This window comes from Marmota flaviventris, chromosome 13 (assembly GCF_047511675.1).
Source record: "Marmota flaviventris isolate mMarFla1 chromosome 13, mMarFla1.hap1, whole genome shotgun sequence".
Lineage (NCBI taxonomy): Eukaryota > Metazoa > Chordata > Mammalia > Rodentia > Sciuridae > Marmota > Marmota flaviventris.
In genome coordinates, this window is record NC_092510.1 from 102229406 (window position 1) to 102253931 (window position 24526).

General features: G+C 60.6%; 1 protein-coding gene across 5 annotated transcripts in view; it reads left to right on the top strand.

Annotated features, from left to right (window-relative positions):
* Col5a1 (collagen type V alpha 1 chain) overlaps nucleotides 1-24526 on the top strand; it is a 137155-nt gene that overhangs the window by 33575 nt on the left and 79054 nt on the right. For all 5 annotated transcript variants that reach the window (XM_071601135.1, XM_071601136.1, XM_071601137.1 and 2 more), the window contains exons 3-4: nucleotides 5724-5937; nucleotides 6900-7062. In XM_071601135.1, coding sequence (XP_071457236.1) covers nucleotides 5724-5937; nucleotides 6900-7062 — 377 coding nt within the window. The remainder of the gene's footprint in view (nucleotides 1-5723; nucleotides 5938-6899; nucleotides 7063-24526) is intronic.

The window sequence follows — 24526 nt, forward strand, 5'->3', positions numbered from 1 at the left end:
CTGCCAGGTCTCCAGTGCACAAAGGAGACGGATGATCCCGGGGGACGAGGCTAGGAGAAAGCTCGGGGACCCAGGAAGGGAAGCGGCTACCGACAGAAGCTTAATTGGGGACAATGACATTAAGAGATACATGAATCAAACATGGTGACTCCCAGCGAGCGGCCTGAGGCTTTAATGAGAATCCATTGCCAGCGCCAGATCTCTGCTTTTAATTACATACCCTGGGGGGAGCCTCGCTAGCTGTGCCATGCACCCTCCACATTGTCCCTGTCACCAGCGATGGGGCAGTCGTGTCATCCCCTCCCAGGCGAGTTAATTAAGCCCTCCGTCTTATCTGGACAGGTGTAAGTGGCTGGGTGATGGACACCCTCCTCAGGGAGGTGCTGGTGGCCTGGCCTGACTTAGGGGAGAGAGGAATGGCCGTGGCAGATAAAGTCACCTTGTGAGAGGTTTTGTGTTTATTAGGAGACTGTGTTCCATCTCTCTGGTGGCCTGGATGTGACCCCGACATTGAACGGGAGTCGGGGCAGTTTTTCACAGCAGTGGTGACTGTTAACTGCGTGTCCCCACTGCGTCCTTGAAGGACACTCTTGCTGGCTGGGCTTTTCCTTCTTTTGGTGCTTTCTCCTTGTCCCTGTGCCCACAGCTCCCCCAGCCTTCCTCAAATCCATCGTGACTTTAGAGTTTGTCCCTGGGAGTCCGGGCCTTCACCCAGTGGTCATTTAGGATGAGCCTGCTCATCTGGTGGCTCTGCCAAGGTGTGGAGCCTGTGGGGAGCGTGTCCTTAGGAGCCACTCCATGGGCTCACTGTGTCTTTGCCCAGTGCCTGCTGTCCCGCCCCGTGGCCCCAGGCTTAGACGTCCTGACCTGGGAGACTGGGCCCAGGCAGAGGCCAGAGGGGGCTGACGGGGTCCCTGTGACCTGAGCTGTAGGTCGTGCCCCTACCCAGCAGCACAGGGTGACGTTGGCTTTCCGGGGCGAGTTGTGGGGGTGGGGAGGGGCTCCCAGCCTGGCAGATGAGCTTTAGCCAACTTTTGGTTGGTTCATTCTGGGCATTGCCACTAATTCACAGCAAATGGACCATGATTGTGCCTTGGACGCTTTTCCTCACTGGATCATCTCGCAGCGAGGACGATCATAGCCTCAGGAACCAGGCTCAGTCATCAGAGACCAGGAAGGCTTCCTGAGCAGTGGGAAAGGGGTGTTTTTTCCTATGTTCTTGAATTAATAACTTGATCAGACACTTGACAAAAGTGCGCACCCCTAGTAATAGTCAGGTTGTGTGGTCCCCACTAGGGCAGGTGGGATTGAAGGGCGCTTTGGGATGTTCAGGGGGAGTTTCTGTGGATGGAGTCCCTTCTGAAGGTCCCGAGCATTCAGTCCTGGGAGGCATACCATTGGGTTCAGGGGACACCACTGAGGTTTGAGGAACACTGTTCAGTCTTGAGGGACATCACTGACCATCAGTGCAATCCGACTTTGAGGACCTCAGTGGATAGCATGTTCTGGATTCCTGGTCCTTCCTCATGACCTCTGAATAAGCGGCCGTGATCCTGTGCCCTGACCTTGGGACATGCTGGCAGGAACTTGGAAGGTGCATCAGGATTGGAAGCTCTCAAAGTAGAGGTCACATGGCCCTGACGTGGTCTAGTGCCAGCCATTTCGGGTGGTCTCCCAGAGTGCCTCGTGGCTGGGACAGAGGCCCTGCCTGTAGGTGGCTGCACGGGAAGGGCTGGTTACCCTGGTGGCCGCAGCCAGGGCTGGGCCATGGACCCCTGAGTCTGTGTCTGAGAGGCAGAGAAGCCCACTGCTGGGGCTTATTTCCAGCCACCACAGGTCCCCTCAGCAGGCCTGGTGGCTGGTCCTGGGAGCCTGTGGCTGAGCTACGCAGGTACTTACAGCATGTCGGTGTCCCCCTTGTGGTAGCCCAGACCAGACAGCTGTCCACCTTGCCCAACAGCTGTGCCCCACGCCTGACTCTGGTCCCTGGGGATGCACAGTGACCCGGACAGCCTTGAATTCTACCTTCTTCTGGCTGGGGGCGAGGTCCCAGGCTGACTTCTAGGGAACACCCTCCCTGCGTCGCCAGCGCCTCTAGCAGGCGGCAGGCCAGGGACCGGCTCTTCTCCCCAGTGCTAGGAGCTCCCTCTCCTGCTTGGGCCACTGATTAGGATCCTGAGGTCTGTTGCACTAGGGCTCAATGCCACGCTGTCGGCTGCTCCTGGCAGTTGGACTGCGCAGTGTCATTGGTGAACTGGCTCAAGGACTAAAGCAGAGCTGGACCCTGCTTTGGGGGGGTTGACAGACCCAAGAGGGGCTGCTGACTCCTGGGAGTCACGGGCCTGTGGTGTTCTGCCTGGCTGTGTCCCCCTTGTGGTAGCCCAGGTAGCCCTGTACAGTAGGAGCTGAGGTTCCTGCTGGATGAGGCTGGCCTGTCCCTGGCTCCCGTATACAGTAGGAGCTGGGGTCCCTCCTGGCCCAGGCTGGCCTGTCCCTGGCTCCCGTATACAGTAGGAGCTGGGGTCCCTCCTGGCCAAGGCTGCCTGTCCCTGGTTCCCGTATACAGTAGGAGCTGGGGTCCCTCCTGGCCCAGGCTGGCCTGTCCCTGGCTCCCGTATACAGTAGGAGCTGGGGTCCCTCCTGGCCAAGGCTGCCTGTCCCTGGTTCCCGTATACAGTAGGAGCTGGGGTCCCTCCTGGCCCAGGCTGGCCTGTCCCTGGCTCCCGTATACAGTAGGAGCTGGGGTCCCTCCTGGCCAAGGCTGGCCTGTCCCTGGCTCCCGTATACAGTAGGAGCTGGGGTCCCTCCTGGCCAAGGCTGGCCTGTGTCTGGCTCCCGTATACAGTAGGAGCTGGGGTCCCACCTGGCTGAGTGGACGCCCTGCCCTTGGCATCTACTTGAGATAGGAGGCCATCTCTCCCATTGTGGTCCCAGGGGTGTCCTTGGGACGGGCCAGCACCAGGTTTTGAACCTCCCTCTGTTAGTGACTGGCAGTAGAGCCAGTCCCTGCAGAGGGCTGCCCCTTATCCCCTTGGACCCAAATCTGGAAGGAGGACACAGAAGCAGAGGTTCTTCATGTGGCCCTCCCAGTGCTCTTGAGCCATTGAAGCTCCAGCTCCCAGGTCCTGGCCACCTGTCCAGTTGGCCACACCCTGAGGTCACTCTGTCCAGCCTCCTCCATCAGCCTGCTGTGAGGTGGTTGACTTATTCGGTTATTGCTGTTGTACCTCCCTTGTAGAGATGTCCCTTCCTGAGGGCAGGGAACCGTCTGTCCATTGACTGTGTCTTCCTGGAGCCTGGCACTTAGTAGGGACCAGTCAGTGCTTATTGATGATGTGGTCAAGTGAAGCCATCAATCAATACGCCCAATATGGCTTAATATGACTTGGCACAGTGGCAGAGCATCTGTTAGGCCCCTGCTGTATGCCTCGGATGCCCTGGTGCCGTGGGCCTTGGCTGAAGAAGGCAGACCTGCAGTGGGGAAGGGCCTGGCCCTCTGCTGTCCACCCCCAGCTGCGGTTTCTGGGAGAAATGCAGTAGGAACCTTGGGATCCACTTCTAGGCTGCCGATGGTCTAGATCAGAGTGTGGACGGCCAGGCTTGTGTCGTGACGAGAATGGACCGTCTTAAAGTGACAATAAATCCATTGTTATTTTGCCAGGAGAGAGATTAATGTTAGACATAAGTTATCTTTTCAGGTTTTATGTAAGCTGAGAAAATTTGTTACCAGAGAGATTTTTGAAATGGAGAAACAGCATTTTAATGAGCTGGGCAGGATGGGGTCCGTGGTCCTACACAGTATATCATGCTGGAGCAGTGGACCCTGACAGCCACCCCTCCCCACTCCAGACAGGACGGACTCTCAGGGACAGAGTGTCCTGAGGTGGGATGGGAGCAGATGGCCCTGGAAGTGAGGGTGAAGGCATTGCCAGCTCAGATTGCAATTGCTAAGGGCTCCTTGGACAAGGTCAGTGACCCCTTAGCTTCAGGTAAGGTGACCCCTGGCCTTTGGGGCCCACCTGCTTTTGGACCTGGGACCTGCTGCTGGCCTGGCTAGTTGGGCACTTTGACACCTGGCCACTGGGCACGGTCTCTAATCCTCTCATGGAAACACTGTGAGCCTGTGGCTGTGTGGTTTGGTGACCTGTGGAATCTCTCCCTTGTTGTTGAAGGTCAGCCTCAGTCATTCCTCAGTGAAACCTGCCTTTTGAAGATGACCTCACTGGCCACTGTCACCCACCCACTGGAGCTGCCCCAACACTGTGGCCCAGGGGCCCTGGGGTAGCGGGCCATGGCGCTGGGCTCAGCAGATGGACCTGTGTGTATGGCTCTTTGTGGGTGCCTCCCCCTGCTGCCCCAGAGGCCTGAGGACCTGCAGCAAGGGATCCGAGACCCTCTGGGTGGGCTCCTCCACCCGCCAGGTGCCATCTCATTCCAGCCTTCAGGACCCAGCTGGTTTCACTGGAGCAGCTGTGGCCTCTCACGAGATCTCTGCCCGTGTCCTAGTGTGCGGAAGTGCAGGCTGCAGCAAGCCAGGTCTCCTCCACCCCCTCTGGAGTCTTAGAACACTAGGGCGTGGTGGCCTCTGATGTCACTTTCCCCACCACTGGATACCTGCAGTGCCTTATTCCATCAGCAGAGGGAGCCCACAGATAGCTTTGTGTTGGAGCTGTGCCACTCAGCAGTGGCCTCTGGCCGCCTGGGCCATCTGGTTGACCTGCTCCATTTCTACAGAAGGGTGGGGCTGGCGTGGAGCCTGGTCTGCTCCAAGCCCGTAAGCCTGACTCTTGCCCTTTCTGGTGTAATGAAGGATGAGGTGGCTCAGGCAGGTCCTCATCCCTCTTTTTCAGCCAGTGTCCCTGCTGACACCTCACTGTGCACAGGTGTCTCAGTGGGGTCTGGGGCACACTGATCTGGGGCACTTCCGGCTGACTCCACCATGTATTAGCCAGCTGTGTGCCGTACAGCAGCCCTGGGCTCTCAGCAGGACTGCAGATTGCACCAGCCAGGGCATTCTGGCTCCGTCTCCAGGGTTGATAGAGAGGAGGCCGAGATTCCCACCCTGCCGCGGGGTCAAGGCAGTGAAGCCCGTGGGTTTGGAAACCCAGGGACCTCTGGGTCTGGCTTAATGAGCTCAGATTGCTTCTGCTTCCTGTTTGAGGGACATCTCCTCCTGTCAACATAGTAGGGATTTGTATTTGAAAATTTAAATTTTGGATTTGAAGTCTTTTGACTTCTTTCTGTTTTCTCCTTGTTCTGCACATTAACCAGGAAATCTGGAAAAGCACAGTTCCAGCTACAGCCCCTCCCTGTGGCCTGTCCCTTCTCCAGCCCCCCACTTCCCCTCCGTGGTCGATGCTGGGTGTGCTTAGACACTACAGAGGACAGAGATGCGGAGGCAGCATGTACCTGCGGCTGCTCCTGGTCTGGGAGGTTCCAATTAGGATCTACCCACAGGTTCCCGAGGTGCAGGAGCTAAGGAGAGGGCACCCACCGAGGCTGCCTGCCGGAGGACCAGTCGGCCTCCTGGAGGAGCTTGCATTTGAACTAGAGGGCAGCTTGGCCATGTGGCACTGAAGGGCCGCAGGAGCAGTTCAGTCGAAGGGCAGCTGTGCAGCCCTGGCTGTTTGGCACCGCAGGCAGCAGCAGTGTCCGATCCCTGAGTCCGTCTGTTGGCACACAGCCGTGGGAGGCAGGCTCTCTCACTCTGTCCTCTGTTCCAGCGTCTGCATTCCCTGAGGACTTCTCCATCCTGACCACTGTGAGAGCCAAGAAAGGCAGCCAGGCCTTCCTGGTGTCCATCTACAACGAGCAGGGCATCCAGCAGGTGGGCCTGGAGATGGGCCGCTCTCCCGTCTTCCTCTATGAGGACCACACAGGGAAGCCTGGGCCGGAGGACTACCCCCTCTTCAGGGGCATCAACCTGTCGGATGGCAAGTAAGTGGCACGGGGGTGACCTGTTGGAGTGGGGAGCAGGCTCCCTGACCTGCTGGCTGGCTGGGGCGCTGCAGCAGAGGTGCAGCCAGCAGCACTGTGACACCCACGTCACCAGCAGGAGATGGCACTGAGCTCAGAGACCTGAGGCTCAGTGGACTTGGCTTATGCTCTAGGGCTTTGGGGGTCCTGGGCCTCATTTCCCCTTGTAAAACCCACTAACTATATCAGATGCTGGCCTCCCTGGATCAGAGGGACGTGGGGTTGTGTCATTACAGCATCTCCTTCAGAAAGGGCTTCAGTGTCCTTCCCAGACATTGAAACCCTCGTCGTGGAGCCATGATCTAGGACACAGTTGAGACCTGCCAGATCCTATTGGCGGCACACCGACCCGGGTGGCTTGAAAGCCAGCCAGCCCTTGTGGATGTGTCTGGGGCCGAGTGACAACCTGGGAGGATCTTCGGGATGTGACCTCAGTGTTCTCCTTGGGACTCGTGTGCAGATCTGTTGGGCCTGTCACTCCTGTCCGATGCAGCGGCCTCTGCAGCAGCCCGCGGTTTCTCATGGGTCCAGTGGCCATACTTAGGCTGGTACTCTCATGCTAACATGTGACTGTGACTGCAGCCTCCCTGCGCTTCTGCTGCGGGCTGCGACAGTGCTGCAGGCCAGCCTGCTCGGAGCCTCCACATCTGCCCTCAGCTCTCCATGCTCCTCCCTCTCGGGTGCCCCAGGAACTTAGGGGGTTTGGGTAACTCTGAGAGGGGAGGGTTTGGGGCTCTGCGGGCTGAATTGACCTCACGGTGGCCCATGGAGGCACAGGGATTCCTACCCAAGCTTATGGCCCCAGAGGCTGAACCGCAGCCTGCTGTGACGATGAGGGAAGGGGCCCTCTGGGCCTGGAGCACGGACAGCCTGCATGGACAGCCCCCAACACAGGCGGTAAAGCCTGTGTTGCTTCTTTGCAGGTGGCACAGAATTGCTCTCAGCGTCCACAAGAAAAATGTCACCTTGATCCTCGACTGTAAAAAGAAGACCACCAAGTTCCTTGACCGCAGTGACCACCCCATAGTGGATGTCAATGGCATCATCGTGTTTGGTACCCGGATCCTGGATGAGGAAGTGTTTGAGGTAAGCTTGGGGGTTCAGCGGTCCCCGTGCCCCCTGGGGCGTGTGCCGTGAAGTGCTAGCTCCCCACTAGAGCCGTGGGAGCCTGTCTCGTGGCTGGGGACTGGCTGGCCTCCTGTGTGGTCAGTTTTTGAGGCCTCTGTTGCAGCCCCAAGGGATGCCTGTACCCTGCAGGCAGGGTGGCCAGTCAGGCTGCTGGTGCAGGCCATGTGGGGACAGCAGTGACTGTCTCATCTGAGGGCCTGATTGCATCTCCAGGACCCCATCTTGGCTGGGTGGACCTGAGGTTCTGGAGGCCTGCTGCCTTCTGATGTCCAGGGGCCATGCTGGGAAGTGGAAGCACCCTCTGAGTGCACTGGCAGGCACAGTGGGCCACTGAGTGCAAGGTCAGGTTGGCATATGCTGGCTCCATTCAGAGTTCCAGTGGCCTGTGGAGCCTGCTTTGCTGGGGATGCTTTAGAGACAGGGCCAGTGGCTGAGCACCAGCCGTGGGGCCCTGAGCTCAGTGTGGAGTCCTAGATTGGGGTTCATCATGATGTAGCCATGGAACCCGCCCTTGGCCAGGTTGGTTCAGAGTCTTTCAGGCCCAGGTGGGGGCCGCAGAATCAGGTGGAACCTCTGAAGGTCCAGATCCCAGGACCCCAAGGCCACCCCGGCATGCTGGGGCAGCACTTGGAATCTGTCAGGGACCGAAGCCCCTTTGCTGGGCTGGGCTCCTTTCTTTTGACGTGACTTGGTCTTGCAGAGATTTGGAGGCACCAAGGGCGCCATGGCTGGAGTGTGTTTGGATCCTCTGGGTTAGATGGTCTCTGAGAGCTATCTCAGCCCCTGGACTTCCTCCCCAGGGCCCCAGAGCCCCAGAGACAGGACAGAATGGGGTGGTGTTCCCCAAATTCCCGAGAGCCAGTGCAAACTCCCTGGACCTGCTCACCTGCATAGCTGCATGTGTACCCACCTGGGTCTGGCCAGTGGTCTCATGGCTGGAGTGGGGTCCAGGGCAGTGTCTTTTCGAGGACTTCAGGCCTTCCAAGCCAGAGCCGGTATGGACAGTCCTGGGGCTCTGAGGGCAGGAGCAGGTGTGGCAGTGCATGCTCCTGTCTGTGCCCATGCCCATGTGGACAGTGTCTGCTGGTGGAGGGGAGGACAGGCGAGGAGCCTGCCACTGCCCACATGAGGAGCGTCATCTTGCTGTGAAGCCACAGCATAACACAACAGTGAGCCCAGGTCGGCAGAAAGCTGGCCCAGGAGCCCCTGGCTGAACTCAGCTCTTGAGGTGTTGGGTGTGGGCCTCGGCTGCTGCCTGTTCTCAGCTTCTCCCTCTGTGAAGTGGAGTCGTAGCTGTGGCTGCTGCCAGACCTTGGCTAGAATCATGTGGGGTCAGAGGCACAGCCCCCAGGTAGTAGGTGCTTTATGACGCTGGCTCTCACGCTCTGGGTGCTGATCCAGAGTTGGCAGGAAGGTGGGACAGAGCCCTGTGGTCCAGGGTGACCAGCTGGGGACCAAGACAGCTGTCTCTGCATGGAAGTGGCGTGGGCCCCGGGACAAGGGCAGAGCCGTGTGTGAGGCGGGTCTGCTAGACCCAGCTGCCCTTCTGGGGACCAGGCCTCCAGGCTGCAGCAGCCCAGGGGCTCTTGGGGCCGGCCAGCAATGACAAATCGAGTGTGTTATGGAGGCACACCCTCTGGGAGACTTCCGACGGGGCTTGTCCTGGGATGAACTGCAGGACATCTGGGGCTGTCCTCAGCTAGGCGGTGGCCTCCGGGTTGTTCGGGGGGCTGGTGTTGAGTGGTGGCATGGGGGTTGCATGGCTGTTTTTACCTCTTGGCTGGTGGGGGGTCTGGCAGAGCAGTGGCACTGGGAGCTTCAGGACATTTTTGCACAGCGTGATTGACAGCAACGGGGCATGCACTCGGGCTCTGCTCAGCCCTGGGAGCCAGGGCTGCTTCTGCTGCTGTCCTTATATCTGTTGACCAGAATCTGCCTCTGGGGGCCCCCTGAGGCTGGGCGGAGGCATCGGGTGTGAGCCAACCTCCAGTGTTTCTGCGCTGTGTGCTGTTGTTCTGGGGCCTGGGTGTGCTCCCAGCGTGCCTTCACTATAAAGTTTCAAGGAAATCCTTTTTCTCACCTTAAGAAATGAATGGGACCCTGATGCAGGTGCTGCTAACCTGAGCTCCCTGGGCATGTTGGGAAGCGTGAAGGTGCAGAGGCTGGGGGAGCAGCGAGTGAGGGGGGCCGGCCTGGGTCCCAGCCATGAGAGGGCCACTGAGTTCTACAACCTCTCCGAGACCCAGTTTCCCCATCTGTGAGAGGAGGAGAGTAGCTGCGCCCTTCCTGTGTGTGCGCGAGGCGTGTGCAGGAATCAGCCCGGGAAGCGTGCATCCTGTGGCTTCCCTCTTTGTGTTGTTAGAGTGAAAACAACTTTTAATATTCAAAAACAAACGGATCTTGAAAGAAGGACCCAGCTTCCTCCTCTAGTTTGTTCTTCCAAGGAACGGGCCGGTCTCTCCCGGCAGCTCTGGTGGAATGGCAGGCCACAGACGCACCCCGGGTTCCGTGCCTCCGGTGACCCCTGCCCTCCCGCTGTGGAGTGTGATTGAGTGCGAGGGGCTGCCAGGGGTGAGGGAGCCCCGCTGACCACAGGCTGTGAACGTCTGAGGGCGGCTTTCCCAGCCCTGGGTTTCCTGGCTGTTGGCTGGGTTCACAGCGGGAAATTGGACCTGTGTTCCCTAATGAGGACCGTGGAGCGCGGCGGAGCCGCAGCACCGGGACTTAACACGGTAACGATGAGGCGGGCGGGCGAGCTGGCCTCGTGGTCTGGGCTGCCTTTGGCCTGGGTACAAGTGGAACTGGATTTTTATTTTTCTTGAAATAAAAGGGAGTTTAACTCTTGGCTTTCCGAAAGGCTCCCAATAAGGACACTTCCCATTCTAGCCGGTTGGCCTTTCTAGAATCTCTTTTTCCTGCAGCCACCGTCTTCCCTGTAATGTGGCTTCCGCTCATTGCAAGCCAGCTGGTCCTGTGGTCTGCGGAGCTCTGGGCAACCAGGGGGTTCAGGGGTAACAGGCTGGTGGGGTAACACTGTGCTGGAGGGTGCTGGCTGAGCCCTGTGCCCGTGCTGCCTCAGACGGGGGCTTGCCGAACCCGAGAGCTTGTTTGGGGCCCCAGGGATTTTTATGGGTGGCTTTGTCCAAAATGAGGTGCCCTGGAGGGAGAGAGCCGGGGACAGAGACTCTCAGGGCCGAGCCAGTGTGTAGGCCCAGTTGCCCTGGCGGTGCCTGGTCGCTGGCCTTGGTCTGGGCCTTGGCACTCTGCTCCGTGGCCCTGCCTAGGAGGACTTCGGAGGCCTGGAACCTTCCAGGAAGGGCTGGAAGGCTGTTTAGGGGCAGGGCTCCTGAGCTGTCCTCCTGTTGTGACAGTACCTCTGACCTGCTGAGCTCTCCCTGTCCAGGCACCTCAAAGCCTGGGTTAGGACATGGAGCTGCTGGGCTGCTGACAACTCACCGCGGACACCCTCCTGAGCCCCAGCAGGTCTGTGGGCCTGGGGCCACCAGCATTCCCAAGGGAAGGGCGGGCAAGGGGTGTGGGGAGTGAGGTAGGGCCTGTGCCCTCAGCTTTAGGGTCCTGTGGTGGAAGGACCCTCCTGGGCTGCACCGTGAGGAGCATGGCCCTGGTGGCCAGCTAGCAAGTTCTGGGCGGGGAGCCAGTGTGCTTTTAAGCTGCTGATGGTTTCAGGGGCAACAGGACCAAACAGACTGTAAACTCGAGCCCTCTCTGTGAGCCTCGGGTGCCGCTGGAAAAGAGATGGTGTCGGATCCAAGCGGCCAGCAGTCTCCCTGCCTGCCGCCTCACCGTAGCCTGGGACAAGCCAAGCGGTTGACCTAATCCCGATTCCGTTTTCCAGGAGCCTCTCTTTTCCACTGACATGTTCTTTCCTGGAATCCCGTGCTGGCAGGAGGGAATGGGGCCTCTGCTGGGGAGGCCCTTCTTGGCCTTCCTGAGGAGGCCTGGACTCCTTTCCATGAGCAGGGTGCCATCCTCCACCGTGAGTGGGGGGTAGCCAGGTCCCTGGGGAGATGGCACTGGGTGTGTCTTTAGACCCAGGTCCTGCTCCCCAGGCTGTGACCCCTCTGAGCCTGTAGGTGCTCCCAGGAACCCTGCCGCCAGTCGCCTGCTGGCTGAGGGCCTCCCTGTAGGCCTGTGTTAGACCTGGGGACATGGCCTGCAGGCACTCAGCTCAGGCTGCTCACAGTCCAGTGGGGCTCACGGGCTGATGGGCAGGTAGCGGGTGGCAGGGGAGGGCTGAAGACCGCAGACTGTCACAGCACACAGGAGGGGTGTGCTGGGACTGCAGAGCCACAAGCCTGGGCACAGAGAAGCTCGCGGGTGTTTGCAGTGTCCTGGCCGCAGTGTCCCTTGGTGGGGGCTGCTGTGTGCATTCGCAGCATGCTCCCACTGGGCTCCTTAGCTCTGGCATCCATCAGCCTCCCGGTGGCTTCGGCCACGTGAGTGACCCACCGTCTGTCGAGAGGAGCTGTGGGGCCTGGGGTGCTTCCTTTGCAAAGGCTGACGGGGCTCCTCGGCAGGGCTGCCGGGCCCACTTGATGTCAGCCCAGCAGGCACCAGGTGGGCTCAGGGAGGAAGCTGCCACTGGCAGGCAGCTCTGTGGCCCCTGTCACTGTCCCCACCAGTCAATGGCATTGATAGGCCAGGTGTCCCACTGCAGGGACCCTGGGGTGGCTTGTGCAGGTAGTCCCTGCCTGAGCCCTGCCTGAGCCCTGCTTCTGCAATGTGGCTGCGGTGGCTGTGTCGAGCAGCCCCCCAGAGGGGACCCATGCCCAGTGCTGCAGAGACCCCTGTTAGCAGAGCTCTCTGTGCCAGTCCAGGCCTGTTATCCCTGATAGAAGGAAGCTTCCAGAACTAAGTCACAGGCGCAGGGCCCAGCAGTGGGCAAGGGAACTCAAACCCAGGCTTCCCAGCATGCATCCTGGTGGGGCAGAGTGGAGGGCAGCCCACGCCCACCCCGGCGAGCAGGGCACCTGTGCTGTCTGAGGAAGCCACACTGGCTGCTTCGGGCCACCTGAGGTGGCAGCTGGGCCTGCATGGCATGGAGGCAGACCCGAGGTGCCTGGGCCTCTCCCCCTGTGGGAGGCGGAAGGGCAGCCGCAAGTCGAGGGTGGAGTCAGGGGCGGAGCCTCCCGTGCCCTGTAAGGCCTGGGGTGTTGTGTGCAGCAGTCTCCTGGGGCTGCCCAGCATGCTGTCATACGAGGTGGCAAAGCAAGGAGTCTGCCTGTCCTCTCCCTGTCCAGAAGGCCTGCAGTGCAGGACCCAGGAGCTGTGGGGCACAGGGTCCAGGAGCTCATCTGAGGGGGAGAAACAGGCTCACACTAAACCTAGGATATTCCCCATTTCAAAGTCCGTGGCTTAACTCCATCTGCAGGGATCCCACTGCCAAATAAGAGACCTCCCAGGGTTCCATGGATGCACCTTTTTGGAGCCCCCGTTTAGCCCACATCCCCAAGCTTGTCTGGTAAAGGGGTGTTCTCCCACGAGTCCCCAGAGAGCATGGGTATGTGCAAGTGAGTCTCTGGGCGGGAGTGTGAGGCTGGTTTCCAGTCCTTGCTCTCACCAGGGGCAGAGGCCGTGGCAGGGGACACGCTTCTTGCAGGGCAGTCGGGCAGCCCTGTGTGCGGCTCCCAGGCCTGGCGGCATGGCCATATGCAGGTGACTCGGAGGTGTGACTTCATCTCTGGCTCTGGCCCAGGAAGGGCGGGTGCTGGGGAGCAGGCTGCAACCTGGCTTGATGCAGGTGGCTGGCAGCTGGCCAGTCAGGGTCTGGTGGCCCTGCTCAGTGCTCTGTTGAGCGGGGTCTCTGGCAGCCCCCCAGGTGGAAGGGCTATACTGCAGGCACCGGTAAGGAGGGGTCCAGAGAGGCCTATAGAGCTGTGCTGGGATCGGGCCCACCAGGGCTTCAGGTTTGTTCCATGGAAAATCTGAGCAGCGGGGCCGTCTCCCAGCTGGAGAGGGCTGACGTAATGTTGGAAGCCCAGCCTCATCCAATGATATCATGCTGGGCAGATGGTGGACACTCTGACCTGGGTCCCCTGAGAGGCTGGGTAGAGGCTCCTGGAAGGGGCTCCTCAGTGCTGTGGAGGGACCAGGATAGGCAGGGCCACGTTGGAGGAGGGACAGAGGGGCAGTGTGTCACCTGCAGGAGAGGGCACCACTGTCAGGGAGCCCACCAGAGCCTAGGAGCTGCTGCTGGCAGCTGATGGCGAGGGGGTCCTGCCGCGAGTATCTGTAGTTCAGGGCCCAGGGGTGCCATGGCGGGCTGCGCTCAGGACCAGCCTCCCCTGGCTGTTTGTGTGGCCCTGGTTGGCCTCAGCTAGAGAGTGGGCACTGAGGTCGGGTGCACATGGGAGAGAGAGAGCTGGCGGGCCATGTCCTGGGGTCCCACCAGGAGCCAGCGGACACGGGCCCTGCTGCCCCTCAGTAAGATCACACCAGTCTCTCCTGACCAGTTGTGGGGGTCGGGCTGCCACTGTGGCCATCTGCAGCAGCAGCAGTGTTCCCGTCCTGTGGACGGCGGGGAGGTCAAGGGGTGCAGGGTCCAGGAGCTCATTGAGGGGGAGAAGCAGGAACTGAAATGGCACCGGAAGGGCCTGACTGTGGGGTATAGATGGTGTGCGATTGGGCATGGGGGCAGAAGGAGCTCCTGACGCTGGCCGAGGCCCTCACGTGACCGTGGCCCCAGGTGAGAGTCGCCCACTCAGGCCCTTCATGCCTCAAGAGAAGCAGCAGCTGTGGGCAGCAGACAGTCCGGGCTGTGGAGGCCCAGGGCTGCCCGGCTGAGCCCTGTGGGTGTGGGCTGGGGCGTCTTGCTGAGGAGTCGTGTGGAGTGAGTTTTTTGGAGTCTGTGATTTATTTCCCCTCTGAGTCTCCATCTCTGAGCACCTGGAGTGCTCATCTCCCAGCACACTCTGGATTGGCTTTGAAGCTGTCCTCAAAGCTGGGAAGGACTGGCATTCCCTGGGGCTGTCCTGTCCACTCTGTACCTTCAGGAGCCCAGGCACTAGGCAGGAGCTGGGGTGGCCGCAGTGACCACCATGGGTTCAGGCAACCCAGGGCTCTGAGACAGAGGCACAGAGAGCTCAGGCTTCCTGCCCAGTTCACACAGCTGGGAATGGCAGGGTGAGAAATTGGAGCCCAGGGCTGGGTCCTCCTGGGCAGTGAAGTGGTAGGCTCTCTGTAGAGCTGAGTCCCTTTCTTCTCATGCCCAGACCCCTTCTTGCCTCCAGCCATCACCTGCCTGCTCCCACTTCAGGGGATGCCTGCTTGCCCATCCTCAGCCCTTCCTGGGCTCCGAGGCCTACAGGTGCCAGCAGTGGGACTCCTTTCCCTGCTCTTCTCCTTCCTGTCCCCTTCCTCTCCACCTCCTTTCTGCCTTTTCTGTCCTTCCTCTGTTCTCCCTCCTTACTGTCTGCCTGTGTTTCCTGTCCCCTTCTCCCCTGCTCCTTTCTTGCGTGTTCTTCCTCTCTCCCTCCTGCTTGTTCTCCTTCCTTCCTCATTTCCTGTCCCGGCTTCCTCCTGCCCCTCCTGTTCTTGTCCCCCCTTCTTCCTGTTCTCCCTCCTTCCTGTCCCCCCTTCCTCCTGTCCCTCCTATTCTTGTCCCCCCCTTCTGTTCTCCCTCTTTCCTGTCTCCTCTTCCTCCTGCCCCTCTTATTTTGTCCTCCCTTCTTCCTGTTTTCCCTCCTTCCTGCTCCCTCTCATTCTTGTCCCCCCTTCTTCCTGTCCTCCCTCCTTCCTGTCCCCCCTTCCTCCTGTCCCTCTCATTCTTGTCCCCCCTTCTTTCTGTTCTCCCTCTTTCCTGTCCCTTCTCATTCTTGTCCCCCCTTCTTTCTCTTCCCTCTCCTTCCTGTTCCCCCTTCTTCCTGTTCCCTCCTTCCTGTCCCTTCCTTCCCTGCCCCACTCCCTGGTGTTCCCACCTTTACCTTGGGTCATGGCCCCATGTTCAGAGGCCTCCTTTCTGTTCTCCACTGGGATCTCCTGGACGGTGAGGACCAGGCCTCCCCAGGGCCCCTGCTCAGGCCCATCCAGGTTTGGCCACAGCTCTGTAGGGTGACTAGGCAGCAGCCAGGACCTGAGGGTGCCGTGGTGACTCGTCCCTCTGAAGGCCCAGGGCAGCTGCGGGGTCTGCTTCCCCCAGAGCCCTGCCTGGACACCATGGTGCGCTGGAGCTGCTTCTCCAGAGCTGGACATGCAGGTTCTCCCACAAGCTAGCTACACTGCCACCCCCATTCTTCCTGTCTGTGAGTGTCACACTAAGGGCCGGGCGTGGGGGCACAGCGCTGGCCTTGTCTCCAGTCAGCCTCATGGCCTTCCTAGCCAGCGCCTCTGCCCGTGCTGTGGGTTGAGTGCTCCAGGCGCTGATGGGCAGAGGGCCCTGGGTGCCTCACAGGTGTGAGCGGTGGCACACAGGAGCCTGGCCCCAACCCCGCGGCCTCGCCGGGATGTGTGCACTGTGTGTGGAGGTGAGGCTCCCTCTGATGATGGCTGGCGTGTGGACACAGCAGGAGCTGGGTCATCTCTGTCACGGGCCGCCAGGCCATCTGCTGGTTGACAGGAGCGGGACCCAGGAGCACCTTCCAATGGGAACCGCTGCCCTTGGGTTTAAAGCAGCCAATTGCATAAGTGCAGGATGAGATGTGGCAGCCGGAGCCTGAGGGGAAGGCGTGGGGTTTGTGGGTGGCAGTCCAGGAACGTGCACTGTCACAATGACACCGGGAGCAGGCAGGTGGCATGATCCTGGTTGTAGAAACCATGTGGAGCAGGGCCAAGGACTAGGGGTCTGAGGAGGTCAGAGAAGGAGGGTGGAGGAGCTGTGGGCAGCAGGGGATGAGGCCCAGAGAGGACACCTCCTCCTCCCTGGTGCCTCGCTTGACCCCCCAGGCAGCATTAGTTACTTTGTCACTTGTGCTGCCTTCCAGCAAAGCACAAAGGGCCGTTTTCTTCTCCCTTGTGGCTTGTAGTCGGGACGCCAGTTTATCCACCTGGTGTCCCTAGGACTCATGGGAGTGTGTCAGAATGCTGGTTGACGGAATGATGGGTGAGTGCCCATGGCACCTGACTGTGGCCTTCATGCTGTGGGGGCATTCGCATGAGTCAGTGAGCCTTCGTCAGGTCGAGTGCTGTGGTTAGTGGGGGTGAGGGGGGAGGCTGGGCCTGGTGGTTGTGGAAATGATGGTAGTGAGTGTGATGGTGGTGATTGTGGTGCGTGTCTGCTGCCGCTGTTGCTGGTAGTGATGATGGTGCTGCTGTTCTGGAGAGGATGATAATGTTGATGATGATGATGGTAGTGGTGATGGCAGCGATGGTGGTGGTATAGTTGTAAGGGTCATGATGATGGTGATGCTACTGGTGGTTTGGGCAGTAATGATAAATAGTGATGGCAGTATGTAATGATGGTAGTGGTGGAGGTGTTGGTGGTGGTGGTGATGTGGGGGTGTTGGTGATGGGGGTGATGGTGGTAGAGCTATTAGTGATGATGGTGATGGTGAGGGTGGGGGTGTTGGTGATGGTGGTGGAGGTGGTGGTGATGATGGTGAGGGTGGGGGTAGGGGGGTGTTGGTGATGTGTGGATGTTGGTGGTGGGGGGGTAGGGGTGGTGGTGGTGTTGGTGGTGGGGAGGTTGGTGGTGATGGTGATGGTGTGGGTGGTGATGGTGATGGTGATTGTGGTGATGGTGGGGGTGTTGGTGGTGATGGTGGTAGAGCTGTTGGTGATGGTGGTAGAGCTGTTGGTGATGGTGGTGATGGTGGAATGGTGGTGATGGTGGGATCGTGGTTAGGGTTGGTAGCAGCTGAGGTAGTAGTGATGGTGGTTGCTGATTGTTCTGGGCAGTGCCAGCAGATGCAGTCCTGCTTAGCCCTCAGCATGCTCCTGTGATATGAGTCTTATTCTCTTTTATTGATCACTGGAGGCCTGGTGTGCCTAAGTCCTCACATCTGAGGAAGGAGGGATCTAGCATTCAGGCTCCTGTATCAACATCCCACCCCCCACTGTCTCTTCCTCTGGGCCCAGGGACTGGACAGTGTCCCTCCTGGAGCATGGCACGGATGTGCGCCTCTTTTGCAGAGAACACAGTTCCCACAGGCTTGCTGCTCCGACATCTGGGTGGGAGTAGGTGGACAGCTCACTCACATGCTGCCTTAGCCACGAGTGTGGACTTTTGTGAGGTCCACAGCCTTTGAGGGCCAGGCCTGTCTTCTGTAGCCCCCCCATTGGAGCCGCTACCTTGTCTTCAGCTTGCAGGCAGGTCTGCCCTCTGCAGGCTCCCTAAGCCAACCCTTTAGTCAGTGCCGCCAGCTTCAGAGTCTGTGTGAGGCTGTCCCTTGGTCATCTTCCCATCCTGCATGCCTGTCCCTGTGGTAGAGACACATGCCAGACACCTGGTGCAGTTGTGAGCAGATTCTAGCCTGGACATCCCGGGCTGGTGCCCAGTGAGGGTTAGACGGGGGCGGAGGCAGCTGATCATCCATGTGCACTCTCAAGGGGACCTGGGTTGGACAGCAGGAGGACCTTCCTGACCACATGACTTGTTTCCTTAACACACTGTCGAGTATTGCTAAGCTCACTCTGTCCCCCAGGTGCCCTGAAAATCATGAGACTCGATATCTACACCTCCTCTGGCTTGGGCACTTAGTTTTCCATTTTGTATGACTCCTGGGGTAAAATGTCAAAGCAAGATTTTAAAAGTGACTTGTTTGGGCTCATGAGGGGGTGTTTTGGGGCCTCTTCCAGGAGAAGCCTCTGAGCACGTGAGGAAACATTCCCTACAGGAGGGAGGCCCACGGCCCCAACGGCCCTGCTGGGTCCTGCCTTGGACCCAGCTTGGCACAGGGGCTGCAGGCCTGTCCGTTCCCGTGACCATCCCTGACATGTGGCCCTGCAGTGCTGGTTCCAGGATGCTTTGGGGTCTGCAAGGGGACCGTGCTCCCTGCCCCTGGTGTGGGCCCCCCGCGAGGTACCAGTTTCCCTCAGCCTCAGAGGCCACCTTCTTCCCGTCCCACCACACGGACTGGGAAAGCAAGGCTCAATGTGATCTGGGACAGGTGCGCCTCAGTCACTGGGCCTAGGAGGGCCTGGTTCAGTCGTGACCTGGAGAGCCCAGCTCTGGACCCTGCACGGCCCCAGCTCCACCTGCCTTCATCCCTGACGGCGAGCTGGGGTGCCCTGCGACCACCTAGGTGCTGTGGGTGCTGGGGACTCAGTTGGCACCAGCACTCCACAGGCTGTGTTTTGCCGGGTGGGGGGAGGCTGGGCCTCTGCCAGCCCTGGGGACTGGTGCAGGGGCGGCTGAGGCGGGCTTCCAGCAGCAGGGGCGGAACACCTCCCCGTGGCTCTGCTTCACGGACGGCAAGCCGGCCGCCTCTCCCGCAGCCTCGAACAAGAAGGGTTTGTCTTCTCAGCTTCTTTGTGAGTCTCCACTTCTGAGCACAAAGTGTTCTGGCTAAAATTAGAGGATGAAGCCCACAAGCCAAGCGGAGCACTCAGCAGGGCCCCTGCGGAGCCAGTGTGGGCTGGAGGAGGAGTGGCCAGCGTGGGCTCAAGGCCAGGCTGGCTCCCCGGGGTTGGGCGAGTGGAAGGAGGCGAGGAAGTAGATGGGCAGGGAGGGGAGGAGGCCACACGCCCCTGGAGCAGCCGAGCTGCAGAGCTTCGCTAATGGGGCTGAGCTCGCGTTGCGGCCGCACGGTCCCCGGGGCTGCAGACCCTCCAACGACAACTTTGCAATTTCCTCAACTTACACTAGTGCAGCCTGGTGGAATCTCATTATCGGCAGGGGCAGAAGTGACTCGCTCGGCAGAATGCTCCGGGCTCTCTGAGAGCCACGGACAGCAGCCCCTGCTGGGTGGGAGCACAGCCTGTGCTGGGGGAGACGCACAGCTCGTGCCGCCCGGGCACGGGCTGTGCAGCTGAGCCGAGCAGCCGTAATGAGTGCTGGGCGTGAGGCCGGAAGCTTCTAGGCACTCAGCAGACAGTTACTGGCCTGGCAGGGGCCAGGAAGCGGGTTTGTAAGAGGGGAAAGTGGTGGCCAGTCCTCAGAGTGGGGGATGGTGCCCAGACGGACGGCACCTGCTCCTCCAGGCAGGCCCCCGGCAAACAGCAATAGGAGGACCCGGCCTGGGACCGAGGTGGGGCCGGCTGGCCCTGGGGAGGGCTGCACGACAGCCGGATGGTGAGCAGAGACGAGCCCAAGGTGGGCTGTGTGGGTCCTGTCACTTTCACCTGGCGTTGAGCAGCTCCAGGGTGGGAGACAGCAGGGACTGGGGACCCGCATTCAGCCCTCCTACCCCATGTGGCCTGTGCAGCGACCCCACTTCTCTGAGCCTCCGTTTGTGCATCTGTGAAGTGGGGAAGAGGGGACAGGAAGTGCCACCACCTTCCAGGAGAGATGAGGATGGGGAGGGGTCAGTGTGAGGAAAGTCACCCTCACAAGACTGTGTGGGCTGGGGAGGGAGTGGGAGAAACACCCGGCCTTAGCCAAGGCACACGGGGCAGGTTGTGTATGCTGACAGCGCCTAATGTGTGAGAGCAGACATCATGCTGTAGCTGGAAAGCACGTGGGGTGGTAGTGCCCTGGGAGACCCACAAGCTGTGGAGGGGGGACCCAGGTGCCTTCTGTGGGTCAGAGCCTGCTCTGTGCCAGACCCACAGGACATGCGTGTACAGGGTGTGTGCACACAGCACTGCATGTTCATGCCCATACCACACCAGGTGTGCACACACACCCATGCACTGTGTGCATACATACGCACCCCTGCACACACACTCACCCATGTACTGTGTACACACACCTGTGTATTGTGCACACACACCCATATACTATGCACACACACACACACCCATGAACACATATGCACCTGTGCACTGTGCACACAAAGCCATGTACTATATACACACACATACACCCATGTACTGTGCACACACACATGCCCCCGTGCGTACACACACCCCAGGCAGCCACAGACTTTGCCCCTTGGCCTACAAGTTTGGGGTCACATGGTCCTGAGGAGGGCTGGGAATCAGGGACGTGGAGGACAGTGGGAAATGACCTGGTGCTTCCGAGTCTCCTCCCTGGCAGGTGGGGAGGGCACCTGGCATGGCACCTGGGAGTCCCGGGGGTATTGGCTGCTGCCGTCCAGTCATGGGGTGGGCACAGAGGGGGCGAGTGGGGTGGAGTAGGGGCTGGGCCGGGAGAAGGGGTGCAAAGGTGGAGGAGAAGGGTGGTCTGAGATCGCTGGGGGCTCTGTCCTGGCCAGGCCTGGCCACTCAGCAGTGAGATGTGACCTTAAGGGAGGCCACAGCCAGCAGTGAGGATTGACGTCAGGCCGCTCCCTGCTGGGGCCTTGACTGCCCAGGGGAGGGTGGGGGGCCTTTCCAGGATGCTGGCCAGTTGCTCATAGGTTCATGGGGGCCAGAGCCCACCCACCCAAGAGGGCAGCTGGAGCTGAGAAATCCCAGGGGTGCCCTCTCTGCCTCCAGAGGGGTCAGGCTGCCCACACTGGGCAGCACCAATTGACAGCCTGCCCGCTGGAGGCCTGGGATGGTCTTGTGAAGCTGCAGGCCAGAGGCCTCCCTGCATGGTCTCGGGAACTGTGGACGAGTGTCATGACTAGTCCATGTTCCTGCTTCCTGTTCCTGTCCCCAATCTGCACCCTGCCCCAGGACTGCCCTGTGACTAGTGCTGCTGGGCTCTGAGGCCTGCCGGCGCTGCCCCCGGCTCCCAGCTCCTAGCAGCTCCCCACAGCATACCGCGCGGAGGGCCGGTGAGGGCCGCGCATCAGGTCCTGGCGGGGTGGCTGTGGGAAGCCCCATTGAGGACTGAGGCTGAATCTGACTCCTCTGGCTTCTCACAGAGCTGTCTCTGGTCCACACAGACCAGGGGCAGAGGTGGCCTGAGTCTCCTCAGAGAGCTCCGGATGGCTCCCCACCACGGCTGCCACGATTCCACCCATGGGCTCTGCTAGTGCTTTGGGGTCCAGTTTCTGTCCTGTGCCCTCCAAGGACAGTTGACCTACTGCTGAGGGAGCCTAGGTTCTGGCCTAGGCCCCACCTGGCGGCAGAGTCGGGGCTAGTGTATCTGGCTCCTTGGCCTTGGCTGGCCCGGGGCAGAACAAGGGTCTCGTGGAGCCCAGGGAGGCTTACCGTCTGGCTCCCCTTCTCCCTGTCTGTGTGGGGTCTGCAGCAAGAGAAGAGGGGTGCAGATATCATGTGCCCTCTTCCCGGCCCTCCCAGCCCCACCTGGAGGTGATGCCACAGCCCTGTGGGACGTGCAGCTGTGGGGCCGGCTCTGCGGGGTGTTGGCAGAGCCGGCGCCAAGCCATGCCCACCCCAGGGTCCTGCAGGAGGCTCCTCCCTGCTCCTTGGCAGTCTCAGTGGGCTCCTGGGTGGGGGAGAAGTGGCAGTGGCCAGAGAAGCCTGGCCAGGACCCAGGTCTAGAGCTGACCTGGTGCCTGCATGACTCTGAGCTTGAGCCTTTGTAACTGCCTCAGTTTCCCCTGTCCACAGTGGCTGTGGGGCCTGGATGGACCCCCACCTTTGACAGTGTGCCCACAGGGCCAATGGGCACGTTTTCTGGTGTGGAAATCCATGAGAGTTCGGTGGACAGTGATTTAAGGCATCCCTGGCATCTGCAGAGCGTCCTGGGAGGGCTGATGCACGTCCACTCCCAGGTGGGGACAGGGCTGGCTGAGCGTGGGTCCACCTGGCTTCCAGAGCCCTGTGGGCACGGGGAGACCCTGGGCTCTGTGGCCAGCCCTGGGTGTGTGTTTTAGCCTTGGGATGGGATTGTGGACTAGGGGCGTAGGGTGGCCGAGGCTGCCTTGCTGGGATGTGGAAGGTGCTGGGTGTGGAAGGTGCTCGGTGTGGAGTGGTGCTGGGTGTGGAAGGTGCTGGGTGGGAAGGTGCTGGGTGTGGAAGGTGCTGGATGTGGAAGGTGCTGGATGTGGAAGGTGCTGAGTGTGGAAGGTGCTGGGTGTGGAGAGGTGCTGGGTGTGGAAGGTGCTGGGTGTGGAAGGTGCTGGGTGTAGAAGGTGCTGGATGTGGAAGGTGCTGGATGTGGAAGGTGCTGGGTGTGGAAGGTGCTGGATGTGGAAGGTGCTGAGTGTGGAAGGTGCTGGGTGTGGAGAGGTGCTGGGTGTGGAAGGTGCTGGGTGTGGAAGGTGCTGGGTGTAGAAGGTGCTGGATGTGGAAGGTGCTGGGTGTGGAAGGTGCTGGATGTGGAAGGTGCTGGATGTGGAAGGTGCTGGGTGTGGAAGGTGCTGGGTGGGAAGGTGCTGGGTGTGGAGTGATGCTGGATGTGGAAGGTGCTGGGTGTGGAGTGATGCTGGGTGTGGAAGGTGCTGGGTGGGGAAGGTGCTGGGTGGGAAGGTGCTGGGTGGGAAGGTGCTGGGTGGGGAAGGTGCTGGGTGGGGAAGGTGCTGGATGGGAAGGTGCTGGGTGGGGAAGGTGCTGGGTGGGAAGGTGCTGGGTGTGGAAGGTGCTGGGTGTGGAAGGTGCTGGGTGTGGAGTGATGCTGGATGTGGAAGGTGCTGGGTGGGAAGGTGCTGGGTGTGGAGTGATGCTGGATGTGGAAGGTGCTGGGTGTGGAAGGTGCTGGGTGGGAAGGTGCTGGGTGTGGAAGGTGCTGGGTGTGGAAGGTGCTGGGTGTGGAAGGTGCTGGAGTATGGAGAGGTGCTGGGTGGGAAGGTGCTGGGTGTGGAAGGTGCTGGAGTATGGAGAGGTGCGGGCGTGTCCTGGCCGAGGGGCGGTTCTCTCGGAGGCGAGCCCCTGACAACATCACCCCGTGTGTTGGCTGCTAGATCTCAGGGAGCCCCTGGCGTCATGGAGGCTTCTTCCCCGTGCGTCTGGAGAGCATCCGTCCAGATGCCACGCTGTCCGCTGAGAGAGGACACCCTTGTTTTGAACTGGACGGAACCTGAGCCACAAGTCAGGCTGCTTGGCAGCTCAGGTGGCTTTGATTCGCTGCCCCTGTCACAGGCTCCTGCTGCGGAAGAGTTTAAAACCTGGGCTGGGAGCCTTGACATGGGAATAGCAGGGAAGGGGGGGATGAGCGAGGGGACAGGGAGGTGGGAGCGGCAGCGAGCACTCATTGGAGGAAGGAGAGTGGGGTGGGTGCTGAGGGGCCTCTCCTGCTGTCCCCCTGGGGTGGGCCGGAGCAGGGGTGGCTTTCTGCAGCCTCTCTCTGCCTGCGCCCTCCATGCCCTCTTGAGGCTGCAGCCCTGGAGCTGGGGGAGGGAGAGGAACCCCCCGCCTGACCCCTGCACTCGCAGCTGAGAGATGCCCTGGCCTGGGCAGAGGTGAGCTGGGCTCCTGCTGTGTCCGCCCACCGGCCCCCAACCCACCCTCTCGCACAGCCGCCTGGCTGGTCCTGCGGCAGGAGTGGGCCAGGCTCCGGGGCTGGCTGTGCTGTGTGATCTGAGGGATGGAGGGGCCGCAGCCCCCTGAAGGCAGCACTGAGGGGCCAGGGAAGGCCCTGCAGGGGCTCAGCCACCCTCTGGCGAGAAGAGCATCATTCTGTCTTGGTTACCTGCTAGGTGGAGTGGGGGGACAGAGGGGCAGTGGGGGACTAGCAGGTGGTCAGGGGCGGGGCTCACAGGCCCCAGGTCCTGGCCACCATTCTGTGGCCCACCCTGTCTGAACCCTTCCTTATCTGTCACACTGAGGTGACAAAGTCACTTGAGTGGACGGCACTTGGTGCTCTGGGCTCCAGGCCGACCTCAATGAGCGACGTCTCCCTCTTCTGCAAGGCTGAGGCTTCAGCAGTTGCCAAGGGCTGCAGCCGGGCTTGGCGCAGTGGCACTGAGGAGGCAGGGTCCCCCTGCGCGCGTGCTGGAGGCAGAGTGGGAGTGGCCTGCGTGCGCTGCTCTGCAGACTCAGGCCTGGCGGGGGTTCTGGGCTCCCCACTCATCCAGCTGGGCTTTTCAGTCCCAAACTGGGGGCCAATGGTGCGGAACCAAAGCCCAGGGCTCAGGCAGGCTGGTCTCCTCTGCACCGTGGGACTGTCCCTCAGTTCTGCTGCAGAATCACCCCCTCTTCAGCTGTCTCTGGGCCAGTCTTCCTACCTGGTCTCTGGAAGCTGGGGGTGTGATGGATCTTGTCCCCCATGCACACCACCAGCACAGCACCAGCGCCCTGCTTCACGTACCCTGGGAGGCCAGCCAGGGACCCACACTGTGACTTCAGGTGACACATCCCTCCAGCATTGCCTTGGTCCCACCCGTGGGCCCTTCCTGCCTCTCTGCCTTCCAGTCTTGGCCTAAGGTCTAGCTCACAGAGAAAGGCTCACACTTCATCAAGTGAAAGGCAGGGTGGTGTGTCTTCTTGGTCAGGCCAGGGGTCAGCTGCTCTTCAGGTCAAGTTCACAGGTACCATGCTCTCTGGCTCTAGGTCTCAGAAGCCCAACAGTATG